Source organism: Protopterus annectens, chromosome 5.part0 (assembly GCF_019279795.1).
Source record: "Protopterus annectens isolate FY-2018-M chromosome 5.part0, PAN1.0, whole genome shotgun sequence".
Lineage (NCBI taxonomy): Eukaryota > Metazoa > Chordata > Ceratodontiformes > Protopteridae > Protopterus > Protopterus annectens.
The window spans coordinates 1,674,727,337-1,674,754,919 of NC_056735.1; the positions used below are offsets into that span (position 1 = coordinate 1,674,727,337).

The 27,583-nt window shown below is 44.0% G+C and overlaps 1 protein-coding gene across 1 annotated transcript in view; it reads right to left on the bottom strand.

Annotated features, from left to right (window-relative positions):
* BRWD1 (bromodomain and WD repeat domain containing 1) overlaps positions 1 to 27,583 on the bottom strand; it is a gene marked incomplete in the record, with an annotated part of 4,378,631 nt that overhangs the window by 3,513,694 nt on the left and 837,354 nt on the right. The window contains 1 exon segment of the mRNA XM_044071461.1: positions 2,931 to 3,031. Within this exon segment, the coding sequence (XP_043927396.1) occupies positions 2,931 to 3,031 (101 nt within the window).

Below are 27,583 nucleotides of genomic sequence, written 5' to 3' on the forward strand. Positions count from 1 at the left end.
GATCTGACCTGGGGTTAGAAAAAAATTTGTGGAACGGATGCACATTACAGAATTTATCAGACAAATTAAACTCTTCAAGAGGGGACTCTGAAGAATAACTTTCAGAGTCAGATTCCTAAAACTACGGAATGGGAATCTGAGAAACACATTATTAAGTTGTCTAAATCCCAAGAATATTGCCAATATCCTGGCAGATCGATTCAGTGCCAACTTCACCCTTCTCTCACCCCCTAAATGGCCCATCTCAATACCGGAAGATTGCCAAATTCCGGTAACGGCCACACAGGTAAAAAACACACTCTCCAAAGCTAAGAATACAGCATCCATGGGACCAGATGACATCCCGGGCTGTGTGCTACATGAACTACAATATGAACTGGCACCTCACCCTAAAGGTCATGTTTAATCATAGCCTCACCTCAGGTTTCGTGCCCACTGAGTGGCGCAGAGCTACAGTTATCCCACTCGACAAGGGGGGGATCCACCTTGGATCCCGGAAACTACCGTCCCATCAGTCTGACAAGCCTTATCTGTAAGGCCATGGAGCGTATTATCATGGAACTTATAAACAAAGACAATGACAACCTTCAAAAACTGGACCCCACCCAGTTTGGGTTTGTGAAGGGCCGATCTTGTCTCCTGAACCTGACTGACTTCTTCGAATCAGTCTCCAGTGCCATGGACAAGGGTAAGGTGGTCCACACAGCCTATTCCTTGCCAAGGCCTTTGACACCATCCCCCACTCTGGAATCATAGATAAACTTACTAAGCTGGGCATTAATCCCTATGTCACCCAATGGGTTGCTAACTGGCTTACTGATAGAACCCACTCTGTTAAAGTAGCCGACTCCAAATCCAGCTCCAGACAAGTGACAAGTGGAGTACTTCAGGGTTCAGTCCTGGGACCTTCTCTTGTTTGGCATCTACTTCTCTGAAGTACAGGCCAACACTAAGGGACTCTGGCTAACAAAGTTCGCAGATGACTGCAAACTGGGAGCCATTATTGAATCCCCAAATGATGTGGATACTCTACAAAAGGGCCTTACAGAAACAGATGTTTGGTGCCAATGCCATGGGCTCAAGCTCAATGCCAAGAAATGTATAGTTATCCCCTTTGGGAAAAAACATGTATCCGTGAATTACCATATAGGTAGCAGTACACTAAACACCCAAAGTGTGATAAGAGTCTTAGGGACACAGGTGGACAGTGGTCTCACCTTCGATAACCACATCGCCACAACAGTCAGGAAATCCTTCTATGTGGCACACCTCATCACTAAGGGCTTTTCATCCAGAAAAAAGGAGGTCATTGTCCCACTGTACTCATCCCTCATTAGACCCATTATAGAATACAATGCCCAGTTTGGTATGTACCTCTCAAGACATCTGCAACAACTGGAAAGGCCGCAGAAATACCTCACTAAAAGAATTACAGGCCTAAAGCAGATGCCCTAAGCTGACCGCCTTAAAGAACTCCAGCTATACTCTGTCACATATCGTCTACTCAGAGGCAATCTCTGCTTAACATACAAGGCCATGTCAAACCCAGAGCTGTTGGACATGCTACACTTGAAATCCCAATCCCTCAGAGCCACACGCTCCAGGGATCTAAACCTTGTCAACACACTAAACAAAATATGCTGGAGGGATAGGTTCCTGACCCAGAGACTCCACAGACTCTGGAATAGATTGTCCATACATGTCAAGCAGAGTGCCTCTTTGGTCCTCTTCAAAAAGAACCTTGACGATTGGATGGGAGAAAGGAATTCCACCCCAGGGATCATGTCAATCACCCTGCTAGACAGGGATCCAGGGAAGTAAACAGTACAAGAAGAAATAGCCAGGGAATTGTTATGGCTAGGCTTGTATAGGCCCTAGGGCTGATAGCCTAGTATCAACCTATGAACCTATAAATCCTGTTGGTCACAAAGGGGATCAGAATCTGAGAGAAAGGAAAATATTTTCTTTTTAAAATGAAGGAGAGTCAGCAATTAAAGACAAAAAGGCAAATCTTTAACAAAGCCTAGACAATCCTGATTATTCCCTTTAGGAGGAAATAAATATCTAACCTCGTGTTTCCCTTTTTTGGGAGACCCATCCCCAGGAAAAGAGTCTCGAAGGATGGCTCTTTCCCCAAGAATGAAGCTCCTCAACGTAGCTTAGTGAAGGACCATCACACAGTCACTTCCTTGATCCCCCATAGGGACACAGGGCCATCTATCTACCAAAAAAAGGTAGATGACAAGAGTGTAGTTGGGCTTAAGACAGTCAGTGAAACAACCGGATAGGAAAATTACATTTTGAGGTAAACAGTTTTAATGCCAACCCTACAAAATTTCAAGTCTTAGCCACAAGTTTATCAAAAAGTAAACCTGTTCTCAAAAAATCCAATCACTTGAAATACATTGGCCCAACATGGAACCATGACCAAAATACATCAAATCTGAAAAAAAAATTTAGTGCCAACCACTAAAATTACCAGTTCAAGCCTTTAGTGAATACTCTGGATAGAAAAGAGAAACCTTTCATCAAAAAAATTAATAAATGAGTGGAAGGTACTCCTTCAGTAGGGTACTTATTTGCCCAGACATGGTGAAGCACTAGTCAAAAGTTAATCACTCAAAGCCAGCAGGGAAGCAAGCACTTGATCAGCAACAAAGATGGCAGGACAACCCCTGCAGCTTAGGCTACTGCAAGTGATCCAATGACTAGCATTACCACAAACAATATAGTTTCTATTGCTCGCTACTCCAAAGGTGCACTGCTAATTAATCAGACAATTTTGTGTATGCATACCATTAGGTAAAGCAGAAGAGAACGCTCTCCATACTATTTCTATACAGTTAACTAAAACCTATATTAGCCACAGCAGCGATCATAAATCTGGAAAGATCTGTTAAAATATTACTGCAAATAAAGTCTTCACTTACCTGAACTTCATGGTATGTACATCCCACTGCCAGAAGCAGAGTGTCCCATCTTCCCCAGTAGACACCATATATCTTACAGAGTCTTTCACCATTGGACAGAACTAATATTAAAAAAAATAAGACTGATATAAGGATAAAGGACTGCAACCAATTCCTCTTACATCAGACTCCAATATTTAAAACTTGCATTATCCCAGAATCTTAGACTAAATAAAATATAAAATCACACAACACTGTGTCAAACATGCAACTATCTTTTAATAAACCCTACAGAAAGTCTGCATTAAACTACATTAAATGAAAGTTAATGTATTCACCATAACGACAGATCTGTGTTGCCCGTTTCCATCCTTCCTCAATGTATGCTCGGATCTCACCTCTGACTGGCTTTGGCCACTTCTAAACTTTGAATCTGGTGCTCAGGGTCCTCACACAACTCTATCTCCATGTAGAAAGCATGCTACCTTATAATGAACTTGCCTGCCAAGAATAGGAAATTTAAAAATATGACAGTGTTGGCAACCATAAGACTTGAATGACTTACAGCCTGTGGAAAACATCCTGATGAGCCAAGGCAAGGTCCACTACAGCCATCTTGGAATGAGAACATGATAAAAAAAAATAGTATTATCCCATTGAGGGAGTGGACCTGTAAGTGGAAGACATAGCAGAAAAGTACCTGGGAGGAAAGCCTTGGAAAATCTGACAGATACAATGGGCATATGATTTTCACCCATATGGAAAGAGGATATTGCAGCTAACTCTACTTTGACTGTGGAATAACTTGCTTCACAATGAGAAAGATGTGCAAAGAAGTCCAACATTGCTGGAAGAGAGGCTGAAAAAGGGTCAATATTTTTTTTCAATTGCCTAAACAGAAAACATTTTATATCTTGTTTTATACATTTTCCTAGTCAAGGGTTTGGAAAACTTAAGATGAAAAGCTGGACTGTGGAACCATCACTGGAAACAGAGAAGCCATGTGGTCAGTTTGAGAGACTGACTTGTTCAGATGAGAGAGAAGACCTGGGTCTGAGCAAAGCTCCCAGAGAGGGTGGACTAGTTAAGGCCAGAGAAAGGGAAAACAGACATGTCGAGGCCAATAAGGGGCTGTGAGGATGACTGTGACCTTCATCGCAGATGGTTTCTAAAGAAACTTTGGAATCAGTGGTATCAAGGGGAGGAGGCATAAAGGAGTTCCAGGGACCAAGGGTGCATTAGAGCATTCCTGGATGACTCCTCTCTTGGATAACTAGAGCAAAGAACTTCTTGCATTTGGTGCTATGGGGAGAGGTCAAGAGGTCGCAACAAGGATGGCCCCAATGGTTGAAAATCTGCTCGGTTACTAACAGATTAAGAGACCACTCATGAAGGAGCAAGACAGACTGGCTCAACCTGTCCGCAAGGACACTGGATTTCCCCGGCATATGTTTTACTATTAGAATAGCCTCAAGGTATCACCCACTACCATACTCACATGATCTGTTGACACAAAAGATAAGATATAGTTCCTCCCAGTTGTTGATGTACCAAACTGCCATGCTGTACATGTCTGAACAAGTTTTACATCAAAAGGGAGAGACCCCTGAAAAGACTAGCAATGCTAACAGAACTGCTCTCATCTCCAATATATTCATGTGAAGACTCTGCTCTGTTTGGGACCATGTTCCTTGGACTGTCTTTCCCAGATAATTCCCCCATCCCAGCTGGGAAGCATCCATACTCACTGTGGCTTGGAGGAAATACAAATGAAATAATGTCCTTGGTAGAGCATGCAGCGATTCTAGCCACTACTTAAAGTGAGCTCTGCAAATGTTCATTAGAATCACTAGGAAGACATGGGCTGTTTCCTGACTAGTGACTGAACCATCAGCATCCACTGAATAGCTTGTATGTAGAATCTGGTTAGCTGCACGTATGTGATGGAGGCTGCCATGGAGCCTAGAAGGTGGAGAACTAATCTCGCTAGTGACTTCTGGTGAGTTAAGACTTCTTGGGCTTGTTTGTGAAGGGATGTAATTCTTGTCTGAGGGAGCTTTAGAATCTGAAGTCATGTCCAAAAGTGCTTCAATGAACTCAAGAGAGTGGAATAGTTGCAACTTGAACTTTTTAAATTCACTGTAATCCCCAAGAATACATACACTTGGAGCAAGGAGTCCCTGGCTTGAATGAGTGGTGATGAGACAGTCATCCAAATATGGGAATACCCAGAATCCCTGAAGTCGCAGATGACCTAACACTACTGCCATCCTGGGGGTGCTGTGGTGAGATCAAAGGGTTTTGAAATGGAAATGACTAGCTTCTAGCCAGAAGCAAAGGCATTTCCTGGAGTGTCTGTCCATCTTTATTGTTGCAGTATGCATACTGAAGATCAGTTAAGTACATCCAGTTGTTCTTCCTCAGTAAAGGTAGAATGGACTGAACCATGACCATATGGAATTTTATATGCTCACAAGCGTATTCAAGTGGCTTAGGACCAAAATTGGCCTTGGATCCCAGTTTTCCTTTGGCACTAAAAGAACTTTGAGTAAATTTTGGATCCTTTCTGGTCTGAGAGACCTCTTGGATGAATCAATTACTTAGATGCTTCCTTATTTCTGAAGGGCTTCTTCCCTTTGTGAGTGGAACAGCAGTTCTTTTCAGGCACAGAGGAAGGGTGTGAAAGGGAAGGAAACAGGTTCACAGGTAGGTACTAGGCTATCTGCCGGAGGGCATTTACAAGACTAGCCAGAGTGTGTCAGCTTTTGCCGCCCCATTGATTAACTGATCCTCTGTCAAGCAGAGCCAATGAAGTGATCCCAGGGGTGTATTTTCTGTTACCCATCCACTCGTCAAGGTTTCTCTTGAGTGTTAGTGAGGGGTTCAGCCTGATGTAATTTGGAATTTTGTTCCAAACCATGGGAGTCTCAGTGACAGGAATCTATCCCTCCAGCATGTTCTATTTATTGTTCTGGCAAGGTGTAGCTCACTAGAGCGCATGGCTCGCAGTGACTTGGATTTCTTTAGGTGGAGCATGTCCATCAATTCCGAGTTGGACATGGCTTTGTAAGTCAGGCAGAGATCACCTCTGAGTAGGAGATATGCCACTGAGTACAGCTGGAGTTTTTTCAGTCGGGCTGCATAGGACGTATGTTTGAGACCAGTAATACTCTTGGTGAGGTACTTTTGCGGTCTTTCCAGCTGTTGGAAGTGTCTTGTGAGGTACATCCCAAATGGGCATTGTACTCTATGATTGGTCTAATGAGTGACGAGTAGAGGGGCACTATAACCTCTATTTCTATATGCGAACCCTTTAGTAATGAGATGGGCCACATAGTAGGATTTCCTAACTACTTTGGCAATATGATTATCAAAGGAGAGATTACTATCTACCTAGGTCCCAGATCTCTTATTACCTCTTCTGTATTAAAGGGGCTGCCACCTATGTGGTAATTCGTGGGTGTTTTGTTTTTCCCAAACAGGATGACTATGCATTTTTTGGCATTTAGCTTGAGGCCATGATTGACACCAGGTGTCCATCTCAGTAAGGCCCTTTTGGAGGATGTCTGTGTCAGCTGGAGAATCAATTATGGCTCCCAGTTTGCAGTCATCGGCGAACTTGGTTAGCCACAGTCTTCCTGTGTTTGCCTGTACTTCTGAGAAGTATATGCCGAACAGTAGGGGTCCCAGGACCAAGCCTTGCGGGACACCACTTGTGACCGGTTTACAGTCGGACCTGGAGCCCGCTATTCTTACCGTATGGGTTCGGTCTGTAAGCCAGCTGGCAACCCATCTCGTGATGTAGGGGTTTATGTTCAGGCTGGTGAGTTTTTCTGTAATACCAGAGTGGGGAATGGTGTCGAAAGCCTTGGCGAGGTCAAGGTAGGCTGTGTTAACCACCTTTCCCTCGTCTATGGCCTTGGTGACCGTCTCGAAGAAGACAACCAGGTTTAGCAGGCATGATTTGCCCTTAAAGCCAAACTGGGTCGGGTCAAGTGTTTGGAGGTTCACAATGTCTTTGTTAATGAGTTTGATGATGATGCACTCCATAGGCTTGCAGACCAGGCTACTCAGGCTTATGGGGCGATAGTTACCAGGGTCAGTTGTGGCCCCTCCTTTGTGGAGAACAACCGTTGCTGTGCGCCATTCTATGGGCACGTAGCCTGTGGAGAAGCTGAGGTTGAACAGCGTGTTTAGGTGGGGGGTTAGTTCGTTCTGTAGTTCAAGCAAGACGCAGCCTGGGACACCATCTGGTCCCATTGACGCTGTGTTTTTGGCTTTTGAAAGGGCTACTTTTCACCTGTGCATCTGTGATTTTTGGGACACTACACTTTTCCAATACTGTTGTGGGCCCTTTTGGAGGTGAGAGGGGGGTGAAGTTTGCACTGAATCTTTCTGCCAGGATGTTGGCAATATCAGTAGGTTCAGTATATTTTGTGCTATTTTGCACTAGTTCAGTGCATATCTGCAAGTTGCCACTTAGATTCTTAACACAGCTAAAGAAGGCTTTGTGGTTATCTTTTGAATCCTTGGCTATTTTTCTTTCGAAGTTGGCCTTGGATGATTTCATGAGGGACCTCAGTTTCTTACTGATACTGATCAGGGATGTCTTTCCTTCTTGGGATTTGCTTTTTTTCTAAACTAGTTTCCTCCTCCTATTGTATAGCCTGTTTAATGCAGGGGTCCACCAAACTAGTTTCCTTCTCTTAGAGGAGTGTGTCTTGGTTTTGCTAGGGATGGCACGATCCATGCATCCTTGTAGGTGCTCATAGAGTGCATTTGTAAAGGTTTCTGCATCTTGGGCAGCATTATCCTTTAGCGTGGGGGCTGTGAAACTTACCACCTCTGTCTTAAGTAAGGTGAAGTTTGCTTTAGAAAAGTTTTTTACTGTGGTTTCCTTATTTGGGGTTGGTGGTGGGGTGTGGACATCCAGAGTGATTAGTTTATGGTCTGATCTAACCAGTGGCGGGTTGACCTCCAGTGTGGAACACATGTCGCCCATGTTGGTGATGACCAGGTCCAATATGTTTTCACCTCTGGTAGGGGAGTTTACCAGCTGATCCAGGGTGTTTCAGTTGATGAATTCCAGGAAGCGCTGGGCCTGGGAATTTGTACTCAAGTAGTTTTCCCAGTGAATGGTAGGGTAACTGAAATCGCCCAATATCAGGGTGTTTGGTAGGACCTTCATGTTTTCTGGTGTCCCCAGAAAGGTGGAGTGGTGGTCCTGGGTCATGGAGGGTGATCTGTAGCAGGCCACAATTTCCATTGCAGATTTGCCTGATGTTAGTTGCACATGGAAGATCTCAGAGGTATCATGCTGTGCTACTAACCAGGAGGTATAGGTATCCTTGATGAATACGGAAACACCCCCTCCTTTTGTGTTTCGGTCTGTGTTTTGTGGCCGAAATGTGTGGTATGAGTACAGCCCAGTAGTGCTGGGGTGATCTCTGGAGTCTTGAACCAGGTTTCAGTTACTGCACAGATGTCGACATTCTCCATACTGAGGAGTGCTTCGAGCACGTGCATTTTGAGATTTAAACTCCTGGTGTTGAGTAGCATAACCGTCAGTTTTTTTGTTAATTGTGCTGTTTACGGAGGTGGTTTTGACTTTTCGAGCTTTGCCTAAAAAAGGCACTATGGGGCAGCAAGAGCCTTGGCCAGTATTCAAAAGCCTAGGAGTGACAGGTGCAACCCATCTCTTGCGAAGCAACGTGGCTTGTCAAGCATGTCGTCCAAGGCTGACAGACACTGGATCCCCTTTGAATGACACCAGAAGCTTAGCCAATTGTTGAAATTGATAATTTTTTCTTTATACTGATGTATCATTCTTGGTGAGGGCAGGATGCTACTCAGGGTCATACCAGCCTGGGCTACATGATCAGAGAGCTCTTCCATGTATCTTTTCATGTAGTCCAGGGAGGTACATCTCAGGTCATTCACACCAACATGAACAATGACAGTCATATTTGTACTTGTTCTGGAGTGACCTGAGTGCTTGTGTTATGTGGCGGATTTTGGCTCCCAACAGGCAGCTAACAGTAACCTTCTGCTTGTCCAGCCTAGTGAGTGGGACGTCAGTGTGTCTGACTATAGAGTCACATATTACTAGCGTGTTAGGTATGTTATTTCACCTTAAGGGCTGTGATTGGGCGGCACACTGACTGTTTTTTATGTGTTGTCTGGTTTGTGACAGGAAGTGCAGGTTGTTTGGGTGTCTGCTTTGGAGGTCTCTGATGCTTTTGCAGGTTTTTATTTACAGCCTCTGAGTATGACTGTGTATTTATGTGTATTTTTTGCCAGTGCTGTTTTAGTAAGTCTGTGTAGTAGGTTTAGTTTAGCCTCTGGTTATGATACTCTCCACCCATTTGTCTCGAGTGATGGATGCCCAGGTTGCTGGGTACATGGATAAGTGTCCACCCACTGCCTCCAGAGTGCAATAGTGGGTAACAGTTCAGGAGGGCTAGAAAGTCTTTTCTGAGAAAGGACCCCTGAATCTTTGGTTGAGGCCACCTGTGCCCCTTAGGTAAAGTCCATTAAAGAGTTTCCTCCTCTGTCTCTGGAGGCTCCTTTCTCCAGAAGTATCAGATGCAAAGCCCTGAGATTTATGAAGAAAGTCTTTTGAGGGGTACAGAATTTAATATCTTATGGCAGACAGAAATTTATCATCCTTCTCACTTCTTGAGAGAGCCTCTACAACCTTGGGACTAAAAACAGATGATCCCTCTATGGGGTATTGATTAAAGATGTCTTGAAATGTTTGACAATTGCATAGCAGCTTCTAGGAGTGCTATCTTATGGAAATACCAGTGTTAGCTGCTCTACACACACCCTCTGTGACATTAGAGATGAGACACTTATACAGGTACTGGATAACACCTGTAGGATAGTCAACTGTGAGTCAATGGATTTTCTTTGATCCACAGGTAAGGTCCCTGGGAGAGATTGGTTGATTTCCTTTGCCAAATCCCTCTGGAAACTAGCAACGTGAATCAAATAATTTAGCTCTATCACTAAAAAAGTCAGTAAGGCATAGACATGCTTCCCAAACCTGTCCAATGCACATAATTCCGTTTTGCAGATGGACAGAGGAAATACCTTCTGCAAGTTCCTTCTTAGTGGCTGCCACTACTGCCACAGAACGTACACCAGGATCTTTATTCCAATGGGGGTTGCCTTTGGGAGCAACCAAAAACTTGTTGGGCTTTTTGGGAATAGGCTCAGCTGTGTCTGGTTCCTTCCACACTCAGGAGATCAGGTCTAACATCTCATCGGCCGCAGGGACTACCCAAGAAGTAAGGAGGCCACAACCAAAAGCCTCAAGAAAAAAATGACTCCTGCAGAGAAGGTGTTTGGGAAGACCAATCCCCTTTCTGTTGAAGTTTGAGAACATCTCCAAATAAGACCTCTTCAAGGAGGGATCTGGGAGAACTTACTCCTTCACCAAAATCAGTGTCGATGGTATGGGATTCCTCAAAGGGGTTCAAGCATCTCCTCTTATACTTGTGTTTCCTGTGTACCTCTTCTTGAGGGCAGTTCAGGAGAGGACTCAAACTGACATGGTCTCTCTTGGGAGAACATACTCAAGGCTCCCAGAAACTGTTTCTGAAGGACAAGGAGAGTAGGCTGCAGACCCTGGGAAATCCTATAGGGGTCGGGTTGGGTCTGGTTCTGAAAAGGTAGTCCTCTCTCCAGGTTGAGAGAATACAATCTCGAAAGCCGAACTCAATACATATCTGGGGAGCCTCAATGTCAGAGCCAAAACTTCCCAAAGTGGCTCAACCCTAGACACTGTTTGGCTAGGATCTGAGGCTGATGCCAGAGTCAAACTATCAAGTACTGACGCTCTTAGAAAAAGATCCTATCTTGCTCAGTTGGAGTTAATACCAACAGTTCAGCTCGGAGACTGATGGGTCCAACAGGGTCAGAACAAACTTCAAAAACTCACCGGTGTCTTAAGTATGGAGCCTCAGATCTTCCCCGGACAAGAGTCGGGCCTAAGGACTCCGACCGACAGGTAGATCAGAGAAGGAACCATTAAAGAGTGATGGGAAGAAGTGGTTCTTCTGGATCTTAAAGAAGTCTGAGCAAGGACCCCCCCACCCAACTGGATCTGGGTCTGAAAGGAATCTCATCATCATCCTGTCTGCATCAACTTCAGTGAAGCTCCAATCAGATATAACTGACCCCAGAGAAGTAGTTGAGAAAGGTGACCTGAAGGGGTAACGGGGTCTGTCCTGAAAAAATTGAGACTGTAGCCTGGGATAGATACAATCCAAAGAAAACCTAGGTGGTGTACGAGATCCAATAGCTATAAAATCTCAAAAGAGAACTGGTCAAATCAGAAGAGAGAAATGGCTCTGAAGGTCTAGAAAACTTAGAACAGCCAATGGATCTCTTTTACTGATTCTGATCTCTTTTTTTTTTCCCAACTCTCTTTGCTTCTCTTTGGGTTTTATTAGACCATTTTTTTTTTTGAAAAGATGGAGAAGGGGAAGCAGCAGCAGCAGATTTTCCTGATCCAGAAGGTTTTCCCCCACTGAGGGAGGCTGAAGGAGACCTTCTAGAATAATCTCACTCATCTTTCCACAATTGCTCAGTGATCAAAGGCCTCACAGGCAGAGCAGGAGATGTCTACGCGTAAAGGTTTTATGCAATTCACACCACCTATCGTGTGCATCTAAATTTGGTAGCTTGAGAGAACAAGCTATGCATTTATTTTTAAATCCAAAAGGCTTACCCCTGCCATCCTCATGGATGAGGGAGAGACAGGTAAACAATACCAATAAAAATACTAACCCTCGAGGAAATAAACCCTAACAAGGAAAACAAAAATCATTTTTAATAAATCCCCAGGAAGGAATGGGAGAGAGAGAGAAGATATCAAAAGGATACAGAAAAACAAGCATAAACACTAACAAGAGGAGGCATACAAACATTAACAAAAAGTTGGCCCAAAAGAAAGGTACTTTCTTTTAAATTATTTTCTTATTTTCTGATACACATTTCTGAGCACCAAGACCTTACAAACTTTTATGACAGCAAAGATATGGGGTAGCTTTGCTCTCTACACAGGGATTATGAGTAGGTGAGGAGCCTGAGCACCAGATCCATAGAAGTGGCCTAAGTCATATCAGAGACCCATACATTAAGGAATGGACAGAGAAGACAACATTATACCTACAGTTATTTTCTCCACAAAACACAAAGACAATGCTTACAATAACCTTATACTATGCAAACTGTACAGAATGCAAAAATGTGAACTGTATTTAGTACTAATGCAACAGAGGTGTTAAAAGTGAAACTGTCATTCTCTAATGTACACCTATTTGCAGTGTCTAAAGCTCTATTCTGTGAAATGCTGCACCCTGTCTAATGATACAACCTTATTTGGACTTTCCTACCAGGTTTATGTACTGTGGAATCTCGGAACTTCTGCATTCAAAATTAAGGCCCAACAAGAAATGCAGAACCTGAGATTTTTTCTAAATAGCTTTATTGCATCATTAATTTGTAACACGAATTCACATACATGAACTATGAAAAAGGTATATGGCAATACTATTACTGTGTACATGCATTACACACAAAATTTCATCACAGCTTTTTTATGCTCTTGTGCATTAGAACAGAGATTTACTTTACAGTTCTTATTGATTAACTTAAGTTGGTCATCTGTTTAAGCATTTCTTGAATATATATTGCTCCCAAATGCATTTAAAATATGCAGGCAGTAATTTTTCACAAAAATAATGTTTCTATCTCTATTTTATTACCGTTATAATATTCAGTATTTCATTACAAACATGTTTAACCCTTGAAAGCCACTTTTGTGTCACTATTTTTTGGCTGCTAGTAGCATTAAACTAACAAAAGGTCTCACTTTGTCTCAACAATTCTAAACCAAGACACCAACTTAAAAGCACCACCTCCTCTGTTAATGTTACTGCAAACAATACTTTAACCTTGCACCATCACCACCTTGATCTGCACTCCTCAGCTTGTGTTATATGAAAATAATCAATTGCACAGCTTTAAAGTACTCCAAATCAGGTAGTCCTAAACTCCTTGTTCAATAAAAAGGATCACCTCACTCCAAATATTTCACCTTTTCAAGTCTCAATACACATGGGTATGATTGAACTAGTTCAAATTTCAAAACAATTTTCCATTGTAGCTTGTGTTTTTCTTCATTTTATACCTCAAAAATACTTGAAACTATCTTAAAATATCCCAAAGCACATTAGTATCATACTCAAGTACAGAATACCATCCACAAACAGATTTTTTTTTCTTGACTATCACACCAGTTATACCCTTCAATTTATGGAACCCTTAACTTTTTACCCACCGGCTCAAAAGTATATAAAATGTAAGACAGGAGAAACAGGACAACTCTGCTTAATCCCTCTAGTTAACTCTCATCAGAAAGGACTCTTCCTACCTTACTTTTCCATCTGATACATCAAATATTCTCCTTATTAACTGTTATACTGTTAGGGAATGCAAACACTGCCATGCTCATGAACTCTCACCAAACTCTACTGAACACTTTCTCTGTATCCAAACTAATCACCAATAATAGTTTCATATTTACTTATACAGTCTTCACAAGGGAGGAGCAATGGGTCAAAAACGTTTCAGGCACAACCTGGGACAAATGGCAAAAGTATGACAATATCTTACAATATGTTCATCTACATAGTTCATCTACAAGGAAGAGTTATGGCAGAACACAATCTGGAAAAAATAAAGCTATGTACCTACCATAACGTTCCATGTTAGTTTGGTGCCAATCCTAGGCTCCGACTCGGCCTTCTTCTATAGTTCGAGAGCGGTTTACTGGCTCGAGACTAACCCTTATCCCAGAATGCCCAGCGTCAGCTACCCAGATCTCATTTGTGATAGTGCACACTAGACATATATAGTAACCAGTAACCTAAAAACTGATTTACCAAAATAAGATCAGAGTAAACAGTCATAGAATTACCTGGTATGTGAACCAAGAAAAAATAAATCAGCCAGTGAAACAATAGTGAACTCCTCTCAATCCTCCAGGAAGGGAGAAGGAGGGGCACAAGAAGGAAGGCGAGATGAATAACAACTAACATGGAATGTTATGGTAGGTACATAACTTCTTTTATGTTAAGTTGTCCCATCTCACCTTCATTCTTGCTGTTTGGGATAACGTCCCTAGCAGCTAAAAACCCCAGGTAGCTCATTGGAACAAACTCTTCACAACAGTGGAACCAAAGGAAGCCCTGATCTGGGAGACCACATCCACTTTGTAATGAGAGATAAAGGTATGAGGGTTTGCCCAAGTGGCAGCTGCACAAATTGAGTCTAAGGGCAATTTAGACTGAAAGGCTACAGAAGTTGCTAATGCTCTAGTAGAATGACCTTTTGGTTTTGCTGTATTTCTAAAATGATAAATAAAGGCAATGGTGTCAGATAACCATTTGGATAAAGCCACCTTAGAAACTGGAAGGCCTTGCTTATTGTGAGCATAGGAGAGAAATAACTGGTCTGACTTTCTTAGTCCTATGGAGGTAAAAACGTAATTGTCTATGCACATCCAGTTGGTGAAGACTGTATTCTGCTTTATTGCTATGATTGGGAAAGAAGACTGGGAGATCAATGGATTGATTTAAATTGTTTTCTGAACAGATTTTTGGTATACAAGATGGACTGGTTCTCAGAGAAACTATCTCTGTGAAACACCACATATGGAGGACGAACACAGTGCTTGGAGTTCTGAAACACGTCAAGCTGAGGTAATAGCAACTAGAAAAAGTGTTTACAAGAAAGAAATTTTAAGGGACATGATGATGCTGGTGCAAAGGGAGGTAGAATTAAAGTCAAAACTAAATTGAGATCCCAAGGAGGAGGTGGATCCCTCATTGGGGGTCTAAGAAGAGATGTTCCTCTCATGAAGGCCTTGCAGAGCTTATGAGACATTATGCTAGAATTAAGAATTCCAATATGAAATTTAGATATGGCAGCCAGTTGAACCCTGACTGTAGCAGCAGCCGCTCCCGACTGAAAAAGTTCTGCTAGAAATTCTAGAATTTCATGGACTGGGGCTGAAAAGCCAAGTTTCTAGATTCTGCACAGTAAGAAAATCTTTTCTATTTGCTAGCATAAGTCTTTCTCGTAGTTGACTTATGGGAGGAAAAGTACAGTTTTGTACCTACCATAAATGTAGATGTTAGAGTGTAAACACTGCTGCAGTAATTACACTTGGGTTATCTTGCCGTCAGGCGGTTCCCCAGTCGGTCTGGGCTCCAAAGTCTTGGTCCGGCGTCGGTTGCTGTCGCCTCCTCCCGGACGTCAGTGCAACAGGGGTATACAAGATGCAGCTGACGCCATTTTCTTCAGTTTTTCTTGCCCCAGATGTCAGGTGCCCCCAAATAGCTAGACAATTCAAATTGCTAATAAAACATACATAAGAAAAGCAAACAACAACTTTCAGTTACCAGCAAATACTCCCCATAGGTAGTAAAGAGTAGAAAGCATAGGTACGTACCAGCAAGTAAGAGGGGAAGGATGGAGGGTAACCTGGACTGCAGCAGTGTTTACAATCGAACATCTACATTTATGGTAGGTACAAAACTGTACTATGTTCATCGCGTTACACTGCTGCAGTCATTACACTTGGGTGGAATCCCAAAGCTGAGGTAGGGAGGATGGTTCTATAAGGCATTAGGGGTGGCTATAAGGCCCTGCAGCACAGCAGTGGCGAAGCCAGATCTGGATTTGGAGTATAAAGGCAAATGATAATGCTTGGTGAAGGTATGCAAAGAATTCCATGTTGCTGCTTCCAAAATATCCTTGGTAGGTACTCCTCTGAGGTAGGCAGTTGAAGTGGCTGTTGACCTGGTGGAGTGAGATCTAATGCTGCTAGGTACAGGTTTCCCATGGTGAGTATAGCAGAAACGTATACAATGTCCTATCCATTTTGAGATAGTCTGTTTTAAAATGGCTTTTCCTTGTGCTCCTGCAGCATATGCTACCAATAATTGTTCAGATTTTCTAAAAGCTTTGGTTTTGTCCAAGTAGAAGTGCAACTGCCTGTGAATGTCTAAAGAATGTAGTAGTCTCTCCCCTTTGTTCTGTGGTTTTGGATAGAAAGTTGGCAAGTGAATAGTTTGGTGTAGAGCCACACTTGATACCACCTTTGGCATAAATGTAGGGTTAGTTCCTAAAGACACCCTGTCCTGGTGGAAAATGAGGAAAGGTTCCACTGCTATTAGTGCCTGTAATTCTGAAACTCTTCGTGCTGATGTTATTGCCAGTAGCAGAGCAGTTTTCCAAGAGATGTATTTTAATTCTGCTGTGTTAGCTGGCTCAAAAGGAGGTAAAGTTAATTTTTCAAAACAAAGTTGAGGTCCCAAGTTGGGGTAGGTGCTCTATGGGGCGGTCTTATGTTTTTAGCCCCTCTGAGGTATTGTTTGAGCAAAGGATTAGAAAAAATTGGTGGATCCGTGTTGTAATGAGCAGAAATGGCTGAGGCGTGGATCTTGATGGATGAGAAGAAGAGGCCCTTGTCCAACATCTCAGTTAAATATTGAAGTATCTGAGGAATGGTTGGGACAAGAGGGTCAAGGCTGTGTGCCTGGTTCCAGGCACAGAATCTCTTCCATTTATCCGAGTAGACTTTCCTGGTGCTAGGCCTTCTGGCCTCCAGAATGACATCCATAACAGTTTTGGGGAGAGGCATTGCTTGCTTGACTAAGGAATTTTCCATGCAGCTAGGTTTAAGGTCTTTAGCTGGCTGTGAAGTATCTGATTGTTGTGCTGTGTCAGCAAATGTGGGATTTGAGGCAAAATCCAGGGTAGTTCTTGTGCCAAGTTCTTTAAGATTGGGTACCAGTGCTGGCGTGGCCAGTCTGGTGCAATCAGGATCATCTTTGGCTCTTCTTGCCTGGCTTTTATGACTACCTTTGGAAGGAGAGGTAAAGGAGGGAAAGCGTATACTTGCAGGTTTTTCCAACTGAATGAGAGGGCATTCACTTTCCATGCTTGTGGATGGTAACTCCTTGGGCATAATTTCTGTAGCAGGCAGTTCATTGGGGATGCAAACAGATCTATGTCCGGGCTCCACCATTTTTGTGTTATCATTCTGAATATTTGTGGATTTAATTCCCATTCGTGGGAATCCATGATGTTTCTGCTTAGGTCATCTGCCAGTGTGTAGTGTGTTTTTCTCTCCTAGCAGGAATTGTGCTGGCAGATGAACTTGGAAGTCTAGAGCTGTGTTCCACAAGGTCATGGCTTGTCTGCAGAGGGGGTAGGAGTGTGTGCCACCTTGCCTGTTTATGTATCACATAACTGTGGTGTTCTGTCTTTAGTAGTAGTTGTCCTGGATGCAGCAGGTCCTTGAAAGCTATAAGTGCATTTTGTACAACTAGCATCTTTTTTTGATTGATGTGAAGATGCCTTTGCTCTGTGGGCCACTTGCCTTGAATACATTTTCCTGCCATATGTGCTACCCAGGCGTAATCCGACGCATCTGTTGTCAGTGTTTGCCTGGCTGTGGGTTGAGTAAAAGACTGTCCCTTGTTGAGGTGACAAGCTTGAGCCCACCATCGAAACTCCCGTTGAAGGCAAGGAATTAGTGGTATAACTGTTTCCAAACTTTGACAGTGTTGAGACCATACACTCTTTAGGTACCATTGTGGTTTCCTCATATGCAGTCTGGCATATGGAATTAGTAGTATGCAAGATGCCATGTAGCCCACGGCCTGCAGAATATTTCTTGCAGGGAGTTCGGTCTTTGATGCCATCAATTGAAAGTATTGAGTCAGTTGTCCTTGTTTGTCTGGCGTGAGATAAGCCATTTGGGCCGTTGTGTTCAAGCTGGCACCCAGGAATATTATCTGTTGTGAGGGCACTAGTTTTGATTTCTTTTCGTTTACTGTGTACCCCAAGCAACTTAACTTTTTTACGAACGCTAGATTAGTTTAGAAGAATGTCCTTGCTCTCTGCTTGAATCAGGCAGTCGTCCAGGTATGGATAAATTTAAATTCCTTTTTGCCTGCAAAATGCAATTACTGGTGCCAGGCACTTTGTGAAGACCCTGGGCGCAGTAGATAAGCCAAAGGGCAGTGCAGAGAACTGATAGTGCATTGAACCAGCTAGAAATCTGAGGTATCTTCTGCAGTTTTGGCTGATAGGGACATGCAGGTATGCCTCCTTGAGGTCCAAAGTCACGAGCCAAGCTTTCTTGCCCAGCATGGGAAGAAGCTGCTGTAGTGTCAACATTTTAAATTTCAGAACATCCAGGTAAGTGTTTAGAGAAGAAAGATCCAGAATGGGTCTCCAGGCTTTGTCCTTTCTGGGAACCAGAAAAAGTCTTGGATAAAATCCTTGTCCTTGCTCCTGTGGTGGTACCTTTTGAATAGCTCTCATGTCCACGAGTGCTGTAATTTGTTTTTGAGCTTCTGCCCATTGATTTGGTGGCAGATTCGGCATTCCTTTTAACCTTGGCAGAGTTTGAAAGTGGAACCTGTAACCTTGAGATACAATGCTGAAAACCCATTTGTCTTTGCTGATGCAATGCCAATTGTGATAGAAAAGTGCCAGTTTTCCTCCTAAGGGGGCTGCCAAGAGAGAGCTGTTTGGCAGCTGTAGTGGGAAGTCATTGAGGCTGCTTTTTATAAGGTTGTGGCCTGTCTTCCCCTTCTTTTTGGCCTGGTGTACCCCATTGTCGAGGCCTGTAAGGTCCTTGTACTTGACCTCTACCTCTGACGTCTGTATCTACCCCTTTGATGTCTGTCTGTGACTGGAAAGGACCAATTCTTTGTTGGCCAATTTCTGCTAAAACGAGGAGGCTGAATCTGTAAGAAATCCTTCACCGTTTGCATAGATTTTGCCTTATCCTCTATCTTCTTTAATACCTCCTCTGCCTTAACTCCAAACACATCCCACTGCAAAGGTGTATCCAATAATTTTGCCTTAACCCTTAACATGATCTGGTAACGTATGTTCTTTTAGCCAAGCATGCCTTCTAATGACAGAGCCTGTAACTTCTGCTCTACAGGAGGCCTCTAAGGAATCAAACCCACATTGCAAAGTATGTTTTCCCACTTGTTCAGTTGCATGCAATAAATCCTGAATTTCTTTAAAATTAGGAGGATCTGAATCTGGAAGCATCTTTTGTTTCAACTGAGACATCAAAAATTGCTGATATTTTAGCATGTGAAACTGGCAATTTAAGGCTCTCATTGCTAAAGTTGCAGACGTATATACTTTCTTTCCCCATCTGTCTAACACTCTGGAATCTCTGTCAGAGGGTACTGGGTTTTTTGCTGATGAGGCCTTAATCCCTTTGGGTCCCTGAGAAATAGTTTCAGGATCAGCAACAGGGCTTTTATACAGAAATTTGAGAGAGTAAGGGACTCTAATATCTATCAGGTTTAACTGGGGCTGGAGGTAAGGAGTCAGGGTTTAAGCTGGATTCAGTGTACACATCATCCACAATATCGAACACTGGCGAACAGCCAGGGGTCTGTGTTGAGGCAATAAAAGGAAGTCTCAGCCTTTTCTTGGATTCTGAGTAATCTTGGCCTTCCCAATGGAAATGCTCCCTCATGGTATGTAAGGCCTCCCCAAAGGAGTAGTTCTCAGGCAGAGAGGCTGATGGAATTGATTCCTCAGCATCAGAATCCTCATAAGGGGGTAAAGAATATCCTAGGTCTGAGGATGAATCTGAAGAAATGGACACCTGGTTGGAAGATTCACAGTCTGCATCCTGTCAGGGCCTTTTATCAGGAGGGGGATGAGACCCCCTGATCAGGGTGATTAGGTCTTATGCCATTTTGAGCATTTGTTTCTTAGGCATGGAAGCCTGTCCTGGAGAATGCTGCATCTGTTTCTTAGTTTTTAAGGGGGCCTTAGACTTAGCAGAGGGTTTAATGGTTAACTGGGTAGGTCTGAAGACACCCTCTGAAGCTATGGACTACTCCGCTACTTCGGTTCCCTCTGAAGGGTTAGTTTCGGTAGGCTGAAAACCTAGAGCATCAGAAGGCCCAGCCAGCTCCATGTGGGAGTCGGAGGCGGCCTGTGGTTCTGTGGAAGCGGTCATCAGGGGCTGCGTAGGCGCCTCACTGAAAACCGGAGAACCGGCGACCGGCCTAGAAAAGGCCTCATCAGTTTTGGGCCTCGGATGCCTGTCCTCGTCTTTGCGCTTTTTATGCATTCCGGACGTCGGAAGTTCCGACGGCATGGTGTAATTGAATTTTCTGCCAAAGTAATGTCGGGCAAAATCATACAGACGTTTAATAGTGCGCTTGTTAAACCTAGCACAAAACCGACAACCAGTGACGTCGTGGTCTGGGCCTAGGCATGGAATACAATAGGAGTGGAAATCCTTATGAGGTATTTGCTTCCCACAAGAAATACAGTTATTAACTTTTACTGACATCGGTCTGAGGCAAGAAAAAGTTTCCCCAACGGGGTATTTAGGTTTGTAAAAGACTTCGGTTCTGGATTCGGAATGAAAATCTCAGGAGTCGGCTGACCGGCACTTGCGAACTGCTTCTGCTTTGGGCACCACACGGCAAGAAAGACTGAAGAAAATGGCATCAGCTGCATCTTATACACCCCTGTCGCACTGACGTCAGGGAGGAGGCGACAGCAACCGAAGCCGGACCAAGACTTTGGAACTCGGGCCGAGGGAACCGCCTGACGGCAGGATAACCCAAGTGTAATGACTGCAGCAGTGTAACACGATGAACATCAATAATACCACGGACTGCTGGGGAGATACTGGGGAGCCTGGCTAAGGCAGGAAGTGGAATAACCAAGCTGTGAGCTTGAGAGTCTGAAGGGACTGGTGTAACCCACCTGACTGATGAATCAAAAGATCTGGCACCGGGTCCAGAATCCAAGGCTGGTCTAGAAGGTGGAGGTGCAGGAACGGAAACCATATCTGTCGAGGCCAATAGGGGGCAATGAGGATCATTTTGCAACCCAACGATTTTGCTTTCTGTACGCGTCTTGGAAATGGGGGAAATGCATAAAGGAGTCCCTGAGGCCAATCGTGGACTACAGCATCTCTGGGTGTTTGACCTGGAGGAGGAAGCAGGGAGAAGTAGCTGCTGCATTTGTTGTTGAGGGGAGTGGCAAATAGATTGCAGCAAGGCTGGCCCCATTTTCAGAAGATAAGATCCGCAACTTCCTGATTCAGAGACCACTCGTGAGGCATGACGATAGTCCTGCTGCGCCTGTCCACTATAACGTTGGATTTCCTAGGGATGTGCGTTGCTGTCAGAAAACGGGAGGAAATCGCCCACTGCCATAGTCTGAGGGCTTCTCAACACATGGGGTAGGACCTGGTCCCACCCTGCTTGTTGATGTCCACACAACTGACATGTCTATTTGGATTGCAATAGTCCCAGCAGGGAGACTGTCTTGAAGAGCTTACAACGCTAGGAGCACCGCTCTCATCTCCAGGACGTTGATGTGCAAGTGGTACTCGTGAGGTTGCCACGTGCCTTGGACTGTCCTGCCTAGATAATGCCCCCCCACACCCTATCAGGGAGGTGTTCGTGGCCACTGTGGCTATTAGAGGGGGTTGTATGAAAGGTCTGCCCTGAGTCATCAGTGGGGAGACCATCCACCAAGAGAGATGTCTTTTGCATGTTTCTGTAATCAGGATCATGTGAGACATGGGCAGTTCTTGGAAAAACCACTGCGTGAAAAGAAGCCACTAAAGGATTCTCATGTGGTAACGCGCTAATGGAACAAGTAGATTGGCAGCTGCCATGTAGCCTAGATCTTGCAGGACATATCTGAGTTGAATTTTCCTGCTCTGCATTATAAGTGACACTTGTTGGCAAACAGTGAAAACTCTTTCCTGAGGTAACCTTGCAAACATCTGTTTTGTGTTTAATTCTACTCCTATATATGTAACAGACTGACAGGGCAACAAGACAGATTTTTCGAAATTTACAGGGATGCCTAGTTGGGTGCAGGATGAGACTGTATAATCCCTTGCTTCTAAGAGTTGATGCCTGGTGGTAGCAGTCAGGAGCCAGTTGTCCAGATAGGGAAACATCTGGAATCTTTGATGTCTCAGGTGAGCCGTGACTACTGCCACACATTTGGTGAACACCCTGGGGGCTGTGGCGAGACCAAAGGGCAAAGCTCTGAACTGGTAATGACTGGCCCCTACCCGGAAGCGAAGAAATCTCCTGGAGCGTCTGTCCATTTTGATATGATAGTATGCATCCTGAAGATCTATAGAGCACATCCAATTGTCCTGACCCAAAAAAGGGAGTATGGGGACTGCAGTGTTACCATCCGGAACTTTTCTTTTTGTACAAATCTGTTCAATCTGCTGAGATCCAGTATTGGTCTCCAATCCCCTGTCTTTTTTGGTACTAAAAAGAATCTTGAGTAAGTTCCAGATCCTAGTTGGTCTGCGGGAACTCCCTGAATGGCTCTTTTCTAGCAGTTTTGAGACTTGTATGACTGCTTGATCCCTTAGATTGGGTGGGACATCTGGGATGGACTTTGACTCTACAGGGGGTTGATGGAAGGGAATTTTGTAACCTCCAGATAGAATAGATAGCTCTTGTTATATTTTGCCAGGCTTCTGGGTACAATGAAAGTCTTCCCCCGACTGCCTCCACAGGTGAGCAGTCGGGCAACCAATCAGGGATGCTGGAAGGGTTTTGGCAGAGAAAGTTTCTCTGTCACCCTGATTTTGCGGTCCCCCCTCTGCCACAAGGGCAGCGTCTGCCATTGTTGTTGTTTCCCCCTCTGCCCCTGGGGGAAAAATCACCATGTGTGTCAGGAAAGGGTCCCGGGGATTTTCGAAACCACATCTTTCCACTCTTCTGACCCTTGGGATAATGTCTGTTAGGAGTGGAAAAGCAGACTCCTATGGCAGAGAGTCTTGCCTTCCTGCTCACACCTGGTAAGCGTCTCTTTCACCCAAGGCCCAAATAGTGAGGACCAAAGGGAGTATTAGTGAAGGACACTCTAAAGGGTTCCACAAATTGACACAGCCGCAGCCAAGCATGCCTCCTGAGAGCCACTCCTGTACCTGCAGCTCTGCTTGCTCCATCGGCTGCATAGGAAATAAGCCTCATGGAGGAGTTGACTAATGAATTAAGAGTCGCAAGCTGGGAAGCTATTTTGGCTGATGCTCCCTCACAGCTGTAGGATCTTGTAGGTATCTCCAAGCTCTTTTAGGAGATCCCTTTGAAGTCATGTAAAATGAGAGAGATAATTCAGGGACCTCATGGAGAAGGTTGCTGACGAAAACATTCACTTCCCATATCTGTCCATCATCCTAGACTCTTCGGTGGATGAACAGATGAAGTTTCTGCCAACTCTTTCTTGGTGGCTACTGCTACCACCATGGCATCAACTGGCACACCTTTAGTGAGAAATTGTTTGTCCTGGGGAGCCGTTATGAATTTATTTGGTCTCCTTTGAGTAGGTTCCACAGAATCCAGAGCTGATCAAGCCTTTCGAGTCACTACAGACAGAGTGGATCGAAAGGTGGCAACACCCAGGAGGTGGAGGGTCGGGAACCGAATGCCTCCAGGTATACAGACTAGTCCACGGTAGAGGCTAGGAAAGTCCAGCCACCCCTCTGCCTAAGCATTTCAAAGATGTCCAAAAAGGAAACCTCTTTTGAGGGGGACCTCTGGGACCCTTCCCATTCAAACAAAAAAACACTGAGCACTGCTGTAGCTGCCAACTTTCTTTATTCAATACATTCTGGTACCTCGGCCTCACAGGCCTTCAATGGAATATCTTCATAAAATCCCAACAACTATTTATAGGTTTTGGAACTTGTGTGGTTTGATGTTTGCACCCTTCTGATTCATCCAGGTCTGTATCTGAGGTGACAAACTCAGGGGAGTCTAGGTGCTTCCTCTTGCACTTCTTCTGGGCAAGCTCCTCTGAGTGATCAGGGGAGGCCTTGGAAGAGGAGGGATCACCCAATGGGGTGTCTTTGGGCATAGATTCCCTAGGCGTCTAGGCTGGAGGAGGAGCAGAGGTTGGCACAGGCACCATGAGGGATGAAGCCGATGTGGCTGATAGTAGGGCTGTTTCAGGGGACAGCACACTCCGCATGACCTCAAAGGCGCCCTGACCACGAGGCAAAGAAAGCTCTGGCTCCGAAGAGACGGGAATCCTTCTCCGTGTCGAGGGTGATGGCTCCGAGGCCGATGTGGGAGCAGAGTTCACTTGCGCCGAAGCTCCGAGGGAGAGTGGGGTTGGACAAGGGTCCGATACTACTTCCCCCTTTGGAGCCAACGAGAGAGCTTTGGCGCCCAGATCCCTCTATGGACGGAACAATCGACGTGATTGGAAGCGAACGTTGGAACTGAGGAGGAGGTGATCGGCGTGGTTGGTTCTATCAGTGCGTCCATGGTCTCCGGCTCCAAACTAAGCATAGTCGGAGGAGGAACGGAGATAGATGCGGATGGAGCCGCAACCTGCTGAGGCGGGCTGGAAAGTAATTTTGCAAGGGCCTGTGACTTAAGCAACCTGCTGACTACTCTCTCCACGTCCTGATCCAACAACCTAGAGGATCAAGAGGAGTGGGATGAAGAGCGATGACTGCATTCGCTTCCTAGTAAGGGTGACTGTGGCACCAAGCGGATTGGCTCCAATGAAGGAGACCTTGCTCGCTTGTGGCTCCGAGATAGCGGTTGGAGCCGAGGGAGGAGTTGTCTTATCGATGCTAGTCGGCACCGACAAACTTGGCTGTTCAAGCACAAGAGTCGGTTCCGAAGATGGAGCAGACGGCTTGACAGACTGATTTCACTGGCTGAGGACCTTTAGCCGGGGAATCTTTGGTTTTAATAATCCTCGAAAGATTCATTTGTTTTTGCGCTCCTGCGGGACCCTTGGACTAAATGCATGACAGATAGAGCAGGAGTCCTGCAGATGCACAGCCCCTAAACAATAAACGCAGCTAGTGTGCCAATCTGTCAGAGACATTTTCTGACAGCATGAGTCACACTTTTTAAAGCTGGAGACTTTGGCCTCTTTAGACATCTTTAAACAGCTAAACTAAACAAAGAAAAAGGAGAGCCTCTAACAAACAGCTGTCCTAAGGGGGGTGGGGTGGGGGGAGAACTCTCCAATTTAAACGAGTTCAGGGGAAAAAAAAAAAAAAAAGACCTGCGAGTACGGAGTGACAGCCAACAAAGCACAACACACAAGAAAAGGTGATAAGGGGATACAAAGTACTATACTGACAAAAACTTATTAAATTTTGAAGAACAGACAACAATAATAATAATAGAAAAAAAAACTATACTAAACCTGAGTCAGTAACGAAGCAACCTCGCAGCTGAAATGGCAAACGAGATCTGGGAAGCTGACGCTGGGCATTCTGGGATAAGGGTTGGCCTCGAGTCAGTAAACAGCTCTCGAGCTATAGAAGAAGGCCAAGTCGAAGCAGAGGATCAGCTCCGAACCCAAACAGCAAGAATGAAGGCGAGATGGGACAACTTAACATCTATATTTACAATAAAATAAGCAACCCAATTGCAGTTTTAGTAGGGGCACAGTAATATATCAATCATAGCCAACCTTAGGCATAGGCCAACTAGGCAGCCGCCTAGGCCACCGCTCTAGCAGGGGCACTTTTACAATAATCTGGATGGTGTACTTAAACCAGGATGGGGGCACTGTGGAGACCTTTTGCCTAGGGCACCAGGTGACCAAGGGTTAGCCCTGATATCTATCGTTAATTTATCAAGCACAAAAACAATATTTAGAAGAATTAGCTACCAGATTACACGCAGTAGAAGTACAGTACTAGATCGGTCACATTTAATACAACTCTACATAGTACACAGGTCCCGTTAGCAAAGTAGTAGAGGTACTGTACTGGGAAAATACAGGTGCTGCTGTAAAGGGGTAAATTATCTGTGATTGTCAAAGTAGTGGCACTAAGATGGACTTTTTAGTAACAGCACTGATGTCCTATGGAATTTGCTACAGTATTCTTTACCCAACTGGAATATGGCCTTTTGGGAGCTGCTATGATGTAGGGTGTCCTAATGAGATTGGTATCATTTACTCACGGAGTAGGATGGGATTCTGAACTGCAGGCATTAAGTGGTGGAAAGTACCAGTCATTCAAAAATGTAAAGCTCAACAATTAAGTAGCAAGGAGACTCAAACTGAGAGTCAACTGTAATTTCTCAGGGTGAGGCAGTGATATTCCTGAGAAGGGCTTAGGTGAATGAACTGCAATATTTTACTTTCTCCCTTCTGTAGAAGCCATATATTTTAAGCGGAATATAAGGTTATGAATGGGAGGGAGTAAAACATTGACTGCTACAAATCACCTTGATTCCTTAGTAAACAATTAGGCTAGTGTGAGTAGGTACCTTCTGTGACTGAAAATCAACATATGGCAAAAAAAAAAAAGTTTGCTCAAAAAGAAGACCCAAGTATTTTTGCTAATTTACAAAGGGCAGGGGATTGTATAAAGAGTTGTAGATGGGAAGGGGTGGTACAGAGGTGAGCCTTCTGTTTATACCAAAATAGCATACCTGTAGATGTCTTTGTACCATTGTTGTTTCTTACAGCACATCCAGTTCCAAACAAAGTAATTGCGATGAGTTTGTGATGTCAAGTGGACATGTTGGAAGTTCCAGGGACTACTAGGTCATCAACATTAAGATATTTATGTCTGAAATATATCATTGGAGGACATTAAAGAATAAGGACAACAATAATGGTCCCAGCACTGAACCTTGGGGCACCCCCAAGCAAGTTGGCAAAGGATTGGTGATAGCACTATTGCTATTGATTAAGTTCTATCTTGAAGGTAGCTTTGAAACCACATTCACATTTAATCTAAAAAAATGACACTTTTTGAACTTTTATAACAGTATGTCATTGCCAATGCATACAAAAGTTTTTTAAATTCATATAAAATTATCTATAAGCTTCCCCATATCCCCCGGAATACTCACTGTTCTATTAATGTAATCAAAAGTGTGTCTCCCCGCCATAAAACCATATCAATCCATGTCTATCAGCTTTGGTAACATTTTCTCTATTTTCCTAGCTAATATAAACAAATGCTTTGCCTTGTGATTTGGAAACATTATTGGTCTACATGATGCAGTGTCCTTGCCTTTTTTTCAGTAATACCATCATTACTGCCGTTTCCAAGATGCAGGTATCCCCTTCTCCTTCGAAACATTAAACAGTGCCTTCCAAATTTTCAACAGCTCCTTTCCTCCTAACTTAAAAATTTATACAGAAATTCCATCCATTCCAGGAATTTCCCCATTGCTGTGGTTATAAATTTGTTTTATTTCTTTCTGTATTTATCCTGACTACTAATTGCGTAGCTTCCTCTTTACTAACCTTTGAAATAACCCATTTTCAAAAATGCTTCAAATTCTATTTTTCCTTATTTCCCCAGTCATTTACTCAGATTTTCATAATACTGCCAAAATATTAACATTATTTCTTCAAGATTCCTAGCTATCCTTCTTTGACAGGGTTGGTGAGTTTTGTCACAGCTCCTTACACTTTCCGTTAATTAGAAGTTATGTTCTTACTATAACTAGGCATACGTGTTTGTTCATTTTCATTCTTCTTCAACGTATGGATTCAAATCTGATCCTTGGATCAACTTCAGACTTAGGATCCAGCTCTCAAGCTCCTCCCTGTAC